This window comes from Pteropus alecto, unplaced genomic scaffold (genome assembly GCF_000325575.1).
Source record: "Pteropus alecto unplaced genomic scaffold, ASM32557v1 scaffold5, whole genome shotgun sequence".
Lineage (NCBI taxonomy): Eukaryota > Metazoa > Chordata > Mammalia > Chiroptera > Pteropodidae > Pteropus > Pteropus alecto.
Genome location: NW_006441953.1, coordinates 31074257 through 31084538, shown reverse-complemented (window position 1 = coordinate 31084538; position 10282 = coordinate 31074257). Strand labels below are relative to the sequence as shown.

The window sequence follows — 10282 nt, the reverse complement described above, 5'->3', positions numbered from 1 at the left end:
CCCAGGAACTGTGGCAGTGAGCTGACTCTGCAGGTCAGGGTGGGGTCATGCTGCCTTCGGGAACACGGGGACTTTGCGACAGCTTTGCTGAACCCGTACCGGGTACGGTTCTATCAGAGAAACAGAACCACCGCGAGTGTCGCGGGATCGGGCTCAGTACGGGACCGAGGCCCTATGCAGTGTGGGTCCAGGGGAGGAGCCTGTGGGGGGCCTCTGCCTCTGTCTGGCGGGACCGGCCATCAGGCAGAAGAGCTGGATCAGGAAAAGGGGGAAGAGGGAGGACAGATTAGAACCCACTTTCATCTCTCACTTCCTGCAAACCCAGCGACATGGCGACCAACTGGAGAAACTGGCACCCATCCCACAGAGCTGCACACACCTGGCCCGGGACTCAGAAGAGACCCGCAGGAGCGGCGGGCCCAGTGACTGCCCCACCAGCCCGGAGGGCCGGCCGGCCAGTGAGGGCGCTGTGTGCCGCAGCCTCGTCTGGCATCCCACGCTGACCTTCGCAGTGCGCTGGCACTGGCCGCCGCCCTGCCTGCCAAGTGGCCAGCCCTAACCCAGAAGCATCCAAGACGGGATTCTGGGAGCTGGGACTCCAGCCTTGCTAAGCCGATACAGTAGGCAGCCGCCGTTTCCCTCAGGTCGGCTGGCATCCCGCATACCTCTCCTGGCCAAATACAGACAGTAGCAAAACCATGGCCCAGCGTAACGGGAATCGGCTCCCACTGTGTAACGGAAGACGCCCGGGCCGCCCCGAGGACGCAGTCCATTCATCCCTTCATCTGCTCGGGGCGACAGCCACTGTGTTCTGGCTGAGTCACATTCTCCCCAGCGAGAGCCTACAACTTAAATGCCAAGGTTCGAGGCTCAGTGCTGTCAGCACGTCGTGTGTTGGGTGCTTGGGGAGTGGGCGAGGACGGAAAAAGAATTGGTTTATTATGCGCAGATAGACCGCGCCACCATAAGGAAGAAGAGCCGTGACTGGTTCAGCCCTCGCTCCGGTGACCGGTCAGCGGTCCTCGCTGTGCTTAGACTTGACTTCGAGTGCCCCGCGCAGGGCGGAGGGCTTGTCTGGACCGCGCCCTCGCGTCCCCTGTCCGCTGTGCCCCGTGACCGCGGTCCTCAACACCGCTCATCCCCGCCCACATCCCTCGGCGCCGTCTCAGCGTCCTTGTCAACGGTGTCACAGATGCCTCCTGACTGGCCCCCGGCTCTCGGTCACCCCAGCGTTAGCCCATTCGCCACCTTATTGCCCAAGTTACCTCTTTGGTCACTTGGGTTTCTTGCTCAAAATCCTTCCGTGACTCCTTTTTCACGATGTAAAATTCTGCTTCAACTTCCAGTCTTTCTGTCCCCCTCAGTGAGGGATGGAAACGAGGCCGCGCGCACAGCGTGACTCATTCCGGCGCGTTGGTGCCGCGTCTGCTGCGGAAGGGCCGCCCTCCCCGCCGCGTGGCTCCGCTGCAGCCCGTCGCTTTCGCCGCGTCTCTCCTCCGTCATTCGATCACCACGTAGGCGCTCAGGCCTCGAAAGTGCTTGAAAACGAAGGCCTTCCAGATGCTTGCGGGGGCGAGGCGGGCACAGAGAGGGGCCGGACGCCCTCAGGGAGCCTGTCGTCCAGCAGGGCTCAGATCAGCAGTGACCGCCACCAGAGCTTCCTGGGCACTTGGCGCCGGCAGTCCTTCGGAGGGCTCTCCGGTGTCATTTAAGCTCATCTAACCGTTCTGCCTTCTGCAGATGTTTGCGCACTTGCCCTGTGCCGGGTACTTGGTCACGTGCTGGGACGGTCACCTCGCACAAAGTGGACTCCCTTCCCCCAGAGGGCTTAGGGCTGTGGGGAGACGGACAGGCAAACAGCAGTGGCCGCAGGGGGACGAAGTTCCAGCTCGGTGGTGCGGCAGCACCCAGCAGGGGCACTTCACGCAGTGCCTGAGTCAGCATGGTCTCTGTGACAGCTCACTGTGGCCTGGGGGACCGGACAACACGCAGGTGCTTTCCCACAGTTCCGGAGGCTGGGAGCCTGCGCTCAGGGCTTGCGAGGGCCTCCCTCCGGCCTGGGATGGCTGATTACCCCCCCACCCCCCAGCCTGAGACGGTGGCCTGGGACAGCACCTCCCCCTGGGTCTCCACACGCAGAGAGAGCATGAGGTCTCTCTCTTCCTCATCTTATAAGGCCCCCTCCCCCAGTCCCGTTGGATTCGGAGCCACCCAGATAACCTCTCTTAACTAATCTTTGCCTCCGAGAAGCTCCATCCTAAATGCAGTCACATTGGGGTTGGAGCTTCAGTACCTGGATTTGGGGTGCACAGTTCAATCCCTCGCAGCCAGCTTTGGTGATTCGGGGCAGGGGGGCTTGTGGAGGAGGTGCCAGTAAGTCACACCCGGAAGGGTGGGCCGTCATCCAGGCACAGGCAGGAGACCAAGTGGGATGAGCCGGAAGCCTGTGTGACAGAGCCGTGTGTGCACAGACCCCGGAGGTGGCAGCGAGAGTGACGTATTTGGGAAGCTAAAAACAACCCAGCATCACGGAATGAGGGGGCAGGTGCAAAAAAGCAAAGTCCCAACGGTGACCCAAGGACGGGGTGGCCTTGGGTCAGATCGTGAGGGTCAGGAGGGGCTTGTTCATGTGGTGATGCCAGCGGGGACGAGGACGTTGCAGACCAGAAAGAACTTGAACACGGAGGCGTGGGCGCGGGAGAGCAGGGGCCGCTGTGGGCAGGGCCTCCGTCTGGGGAGCACACGGGGCCGTGCTCGCCCGGCAAGGCCCTGGCGTGTGCTCCGCGACGCCCGCTCTGCCAGGGCCGAACGCCTGGGGGTGGTTTTCAACACAGGGTTTGTGGTCACTTTAAGACTAAGGTTTCCACTGCCCGAGCTTAGCGTTATTTCTCCTCATTTTTATTAACGATTCTGAACGCAGGAGCCCCTTCCTTGCTGACCGATGTAACAAGGGACACGAGCCCGTGGCTGCCTTCCAGGGGAGATGTTCCTAACCAGGTCTTCACTTTTCTGCCTTTGTTTTTGACAGATTATGACTCGGATGCAATGAGTAGCTCTTATGAATCGTACGATGAAGAGGAGGAGGATGGAAAGGGGAAGAAAACGCGACACCAGTGGCCCTCGGAGGAGGCCTCCATGGACCTGGTGAAGGACGCCAAGATCTGTGCCTTCCTGCTGCGGAAGAAACGCTTCGGGCAGTGGACCAAGTTACTCTGCGTCATCAAAGACACCAAACTACTGGTAAAGCTTTTGCAGTGATTGCTCTGGGGTAGAGCCGGTGGCGTGTCCTTGGCCACCGAACTTGGTGGGATTCGTGCCCAGGCAATGATCACATCAGCGAGGGGGAAGGGGAGCCACGGCCTTGGGCCCGTGGTGAGCTCAGAGGTCCGGTGTGGGCCCTGGTAGCGCTGGCTGAGATGGCCATGTCAGTGCCAGAGGCCTCCCCAGCTCCCTCAGCGAGCAGAGGGCAAGTCCCTGCCCCCTGCCCCCGGCGGTGTCTGCGGTCCATGTCGGTGGGAAGGCACAGCGCTTTAACTCGCCAGGAGTCGCAGGATGGGTTTTCTCATTTGTAGTGAGTCAGTGGATTCCTCAGAGCCAGGTCAGAAGTGGGACGGGTAGGCCTGCGAGGTTTGGAGGGAGCGTGGCCAGGACAGGAAATTCTTTTGGAAAGCTAAAGGCTGGTTCTGTTTCTTTTTTTAATCCAAGAAGCAGTAGGAAGATAGAGTAGCAGACAAGCAGGGAACCTAGGTGTTATTCCAACAGGGATTCTGTTAAGAAAGGAAAAACGTTTTGAGAATGGGGTGACGGTTCCTCCCTCCCTCATTCCCTCCCTCCCTCCCTCCTTCCCAGTGTTAGAAACTATGGGTGATTATTAGAATTATGAATTCTAGAGTATGTTGTTGCTTTTCGTTTTTCCTTCAAATTAACTTTGAAAAAAAAATCACTCAAAACTATATCATTAAAACAGGACACACGAGAAGTTACGTTTCTGTGTATCTTTAGTGGAGTTAGATATTCTTTTTATAGTTTTATCTGTGAATTATGGGAATCTTACTAGATTCTTAAGACATTGTATATTTCTAAATCAATGGTTTTGTTCATTTTTTCTAAAACAGCGAGAGGACGTATTTTTTCACATGTGTGGCCTGGAATCTCTCAAATTTAAAATATGCCAGAAATGATGCCACGGGGGACTTTTAAAGTAAAGGATGAAAAAAAATGACGAGGATCAAGATGATATTTATTGGCAATCTGACATAATGGCCGTAAGATGCGGACGCATTAATTACGTAGATGTTTGGAAAATCCACAGTCCACTTTTGGGAAAGAAGTTTTAAGACGCAGAGAGGGGAGCCTGCGCGGCCTGCGGGGCTCAGTAATTCAGAGGCGCAGGTGACCTCGCCCCGTCCCCGCCCCGTCTCCACACCGTTCCCCCGCTCCATCTCCACCCAGATTTCCCGTCTTCACGACCAGGACGAAAATACCTGCCGTTTAGAGTCGTTATACACATTTGAGAAGAAATTAATGGAAAACCGCATGAAAGCGCTGTCTTTGATAAAGTGCAGAGTCAAAGTTAGTTATTTTTATTATGAAGTTTTTTTTGGTTCAAAGTGGCCTGTGATTCAACTGCCCAGATGACCCCTGTGGACACTGAAAAAAAGTTCGCAGTGACAACAAAAGCAAATGTTTTCCAAGTTTAAACAGTACAGAAACTATAAACAGAAAACAGACGGCCAGCCTCGACCACCCGCCGGTCTGCCTTCCCACGGGCACTGCCGTCACTAGCCTCCTGTGTCCTTCGGAAGCCGTTCCTTTCCCTGCCCGGGCAGCTCTGTGGCGCCCTGTGAGGGGCCCACAGCTGCCTTCGGGACTGAGGGAAGGACCTGTCCCTCACCTGTAGGGAGGGCTGCGGGCAGAGAGCTTGCCCAAGGGCATGCCCCCTTCCCTGGGGGTTTGCATCCCGTGTGTTACCGGGTGGGGACGCGGTGGGACAACCCGATGGCACACTCCAGCTCCAGAGCCCCCGTAGGGTCCGCCCACCCAGGCCTTTTGGTGACCCCTGGGCCGCTCCGCTCTGCGCAGCCTCTTCCTGCCCCGCGTTCACGGGCGTTCCCCTAAGAGCGCGGGTGACTGTCCTGTGTGCCGCTCTGTTTGGGAGCCGGCTTCCCTGGGAGCCCCGCCAGCAAGCACCTCCAGATTGCAGTTCATCGATTACCGATGACACACCCATTTGGGGGCGCTTGACGTAAGGAAAAATATAAGCTATAAAATTTTTTTTTCGATTCCTTCCATTGGACTGTTATTTTATTTTATTTTTATTTTATTGTTTGCACTTAAGTCAGAATGTAAAAAATCTCTGGTGAATGGTAAACATCCGTAGCAATCTGAGGTTAGTTGGTTTCGGTGTGTTTTTTTTTCCTTTTTAGACAGGGCAACCATCCGTTGAAATTTTTTTTGAAGCGGACATAGTCTATCAGTGTGCCACTCGAGAGCCATGGTTTTGGGACTATAAATGATCGTTTCTGTTCATTCATTTCTTCATCAGTGGATGGTCTAGAGGCAGGACTGCAGGCCTCACGGTTTGAGGCTACAGTCCCGGGTCTGCCACTTTTCAGGTGGCCAGACTGGTCGTTACCTAACCACAGGTACTGGTCGCTTAAGTTAGCTACTTAACCAAGTTGACGTAATCTGCAAAACACACATCTGTGATGATTAAATGAGAGAGATGTACGAGGTGCCTCATATCATGTTGCCACTCAGTACTTGGTAGCAGATGTTATTGTTACTAATAATTTAATGCCATTAAAAAAAGAGTAGTGATAACTCATCTTACAAATGAGGAAACAGGCTCAGAACACAAACTTCCTGGAACCCAGATTAAATTAGCAGCAGAGCTAGGACCCAGACATCTGTACTAGACGTGTGTTTCCATGAGGAGAGATGCTTTCGGTCCCCGGTAATACAGTTACACAACAGGGTGCGGGGGACACCTCTGGACAGTGTCAATTCTGGATTTTACAGATCTAGATTAAACAAGAATGATGGGGACTAGGTCTCGGTTTCGACCTCAGCACTGAAGTCTTTAGAGTGAATGCTGTTGTGTAAATGGAGCGACGGGTTTCGGATCCTCCGCTCAACTGGAAGGTGAACCTTTGCGACATTTTCATGTGTCATGCGTTGATGTTTACACTAGTAATGAAATCATGCGTCTTTCAGAAAGCGGATAGAGATGAGACAGGCAGATACCCAAGGACATAGACTATAGAATAAAGTGTCCATATTGTTGTCTGTGCACAGTAGGGCTGCATTGTTCCAACAAATCTAATAAATTCTATTTGCGCGACTTAGTGAACAGCTCCACTGGCACGTAGCTCCAGGGATCTGTCCCCTGCCGGCTGTTGTGAACGATGCGTTTGCACACACACAGAGGTGCTGGTGTGGAGCGGGGCTCTGGGCGCAGGGGCCCGTGAGTCTGCGGAGCCCTCCGCGGGCGGCGAGCGTCCCCGCTGCCCCGTCAGACCTCGGACGCCTCGCCGGCACGCCCGCTTCCGCCGTGCGGTTCTGTCGGTGGCCCGCGCGACCTTGCTGGTAACGCAGCTTCGATTTGTCACGTTGAACACAGTGCTATAAAAGTTCCAAGGACCAGCAGCCTCAGATGGAGCTGCCGCTGCAGGGCTGCAGCGTCACCTACCTCCCGAAGGACAGCAAGAAGAAGCAGCACGAGCTGAGAATCACGCAGCAGGGCACGGACCCCCTTGTCCTCGCCGTCCAGAGCAAGGAGCAGGCCGAGCAGTGGCTGAAGGTAAGCTGTCGGCTTATTTCTGAGCTGTTTTCGTTGCCGAACCTCTTTCTGAGGTCTGTTTTTATTTTCATTCGTACGTTTTTCAAGTGTACACAAACAGGGATTAACCTGAACAGATGGGTTTTTGAAAGGACGTTCTGATTACTTTGAGGTTAATTATTTTCGCGCTCGTCTCCAAGAGGCGATCCGCCTCCCCTTGGCAGGCTGCTTCTAGGACTTTCTGTCTTTGATTTTTTAGTTTCACTTTGTATCTGGATGTCCATTTTTATTTATTCTGCTTCGGATTCCTTAGGTCCCTAAAATCCATGGAATGTCATCTTTCTAAGTTTTGGAAAAATTTTTAGCCGTTTCTCTTAAAATGTATGTAACTTTGCTCCATTTCCTCCCCTCCCCCGACTGCATTTAAGTATGTATGAGACTCTTTCACTACATTCTACTTCTGCATATTTACTATCCCCACCCCCCTCTTTTAGTCTGGTTAATTTCTTGTTACTTCCAGCTCCCTATTTTTCTCTCTCTGTGTCTGATCTGCTATTAAACGTGTTCAGTGGGCTCTTCATTTTGGTTACGGTAATCTTCAGCTCTAGAATTTCCAGCTGTTTCTTCCAGGAATGCTCGTCTGGCTTTTTGTCTCCATAGCAAGCGCGGGGCAGGCGTGGCCGTGTCGACCGTGGTCCCGACGGGGTTCCGTGGACCCGCTTCTGCCACCTGCCGTGCATGTTCTTGTTCATTCCGTCTTGTCTTCCGCTATGTCAGAGAATCCGATGATCGTGCTGGCCATTCTGTTTGGGCAAAAAACTATTTCCGTCATTTTCGTGTAATAGCTTCATCGAGGCATAAGTCACGTGCCATACATCACCCTTCTTCAGTGCGGTCCAGCAGTTTTTAACACCTTCGCAGAGCTGCGCAGCCATCACCGTAATCTCACTGCAGAACGTTTTCACCACCCCAGAGAGAGACTGCGCCACAGCTCCCACCTCTGCCCCCCGAGGGGGCCACTCGGCCGCTCTTTGCCCCTATGCAGTTGCCTGTTCTCAGCATCTCGTAGAAATACATTCACACGTGTGTCTTCGTGACTGGCTTCCTTCACTTAGCACAGTGTTTCCAGGTTCATGCGCACTGTGCTCCGTCGGTTCTCATTCCTTCTCCTCGTTTTTCGTGTCCTAGCTGAGCAACTATCGTTGCATCCAAGGCCCTGAAGATTTACACCTGTGTTTTTTCCCAACGGTTTTATGTAGTGTGAGGTCTTAAATTTAGTCTGTGATCCTCTTTTTAAAACTAATGTAAACTATCATCCCATGTCGTGGTGAACTTATCGAGGCTTTGGATACTGTGAAGCCGGCTTCACTGTCACAGGCAGGTGTCTTCTAAGTAGAGGGCACACACCCTTCGTCCGGTCTGAAAAGTCTGAGGACCGCTCAGCCAGTCCACGACTTGACACACACTTCTTCAAGAATCCTGCCAAATTTGTTTCTCTTTTTTTCATCTGCAACTTCCATTACCAGCAGCGCTTGCCAAAATTAACATTAACTGAGTGTGTGTGTGTGTGTGTGTGTGTGTGTGTGTGTGTGTGTACAGATGCCGAAAACATGAGCCGTTTTGTAGGGGTCAGTCAGGAGACAAGAGCCAGTGTTCCCAGAAGCGGAGTGGTTAGGTTTCCTTAAAAAATGTGCAGAGATTATGTTTCTGGAGATGAGGGCTCAAGTTAAAAGCAAACAAAAATACCGCAGAACATAGAACGATTTGTTTTCTGAAGGATCCGAATTTGGATCCAATTCTCTTAAAAACATATTGAACTTGTCACAGAGCATGGCTCTTTAGAATGAAATGTATTAATACAGAAAGCTCGTTTGCAGCTGTTCAAAGAATTTGGGTGATAAATCCTTTAATTATTACTTGTTAATTAACTCCGCAGGGGCAGTGTGGCCATAAATAGAGATCAGGGTAGGAAGATAGTTTCGTGAAAATAGCCTGAAATACTCCAACTGGCTGGTTGATAAAACCCGTGGCAGGAGAGACTGGCTCGTGCTCACTGATCTGTTCACAGTGCCTTTCTCTGTACCTGGGACATTGTTTAGTCTGCGGGAAGATAAATTCATCTCCTGGAGCCAGATGCCACAGCTAACCCCTCGTCTGGCCCGGGTTTGTCTGGGCCTCCTCTGGTCTGCCGATCAGCAGTGGGGGAGACATTCAGGTTCTAGCAGGGGAGGTTCATAGAGAACAAACTTGTGTAGTTGACCTAAGCATACAGGTATGTTTGGGTCGGGTTTGTTCGGAAAGGCTTCTCAGAAAATGTGACCGTGTGACTTAGCTTCGATGGCGACGTAATTTCACCTGGCAACTCCAGTGATTCCTCAGGTCCCTGAGCCTTTGTTTGCTGGCAAAGGGGATCTGGTATGGAACAGGGGAGAGCCAAGGGGACAGCTCAGTGACCACAGAGAGAGAGCATGTGAGGAGGCCGGCCGTGGGGGGTGCGTTGGTGCTGCAGGCCTGGCTTTTCTGTACGCGCCCCCTTTTACAAAACATTGTTTTCCCTGAGGACTTGAGAAATCCACGCAGAGGAGCGGGGAACCTTTGTCACGAGTCTTTACTTATTCTGTGGGACGGCCTGGTTTCTTTCCTTCTGTTTTTCGTCCATTTTTTTTTCCATAGAAAATTTCAAGTCCAATTTATTTCTTCATTCCCTCCTTTTTTTTTTGAATTAAACTTTGTTTTAGTTGCCGTTACGCGCTAAGCATTGGGAATACCAAGAGGCACAGTTTCTTCTATGAAGATGAGCACAGCTTCATAGAAGGACCAGGCCTGTAAATATGCAGCGCACATGACCGGTGTCCCACAGAGGGATGCGCGGCCGTCGGGGCACGTGGAGAGGGGTGACTGTACCGTATACCCCCGTGGGAGGCCAGAGCAGGCCTGCTGGTCACGTGAGGCCTAGGCCGAATCTCCAAGTGCGAGTCCTACTTAGCTAAGAGTAAAAGCACGTGTCCTCGGTCGTGGAGCACGTGACCACACCCAGGCGGCGGGTGGGAGCACGGAGCAGGACCCTGCCGAGGGGCTGCCGCGCCCCTCCCCCTGTGAAAAACGGAGAAAGCAAAAGGAGCAAAGACAACTGGTTTTTGAAGAAAAGCTTTGCCGTGGGTAGGCTTCTGCGGTTCACGTTTCGTAGGGTTCAGCCTCCCGGTGCGGAGCGAAGGACTCGTGAACCTCGGGTTCGTTCGCATGATTGGATGCCGCGGTCGGGGAAGGAGCTCGAGGCTGCTTCGCGCCGGTCCTGGGAGAGGCCCTGGGGCGGACACTTCAGTCAGTTTATCACTTCGCCTTCACAGTGACCCTCGGCGTTGTTTTGGGCGGGGAGCCGGAAATAAAGCTCCGAGTCTAGATCGCTCAGCCTCGCTTAGGGAGGAAGTGGTAGAATTGGGGCGTGAACCCCAGTTGCTGTTTGACGCAAGAGCCCAGGCGTTGCCCATTGTTACACTCTTT

The 10282-nt window shown here is 53.2% G+C and overlaps 1 protein-coding gene across 9 annotated transcripts in view; it reads left to right on the top strand.

Moving 5' to 3' along the window:
- Nucleotides 1-10282, top strand: part of AFAP1 (actin filament associated protein 1) — a 102081-nt gene that overhangs the window by 46677 nt on the left and 45122 nt on the right. For all 9 annotated transcript variants that reach the window (XM_015595015.2, XM_006919015.3, XM_015595014.1 and 6 more), the window contains 2 exons: nt 3029-3240; nt 6623-6802. In XM_015595015.2, coding sequence (XP_015450501.1) covers nt 3029-3240; nt 6623-6802 — 392 coding nt within the window. The remainder of the gene's footprint in view (nt 1-3028; nt 3241-6622; nt 6803-10282) is intronic.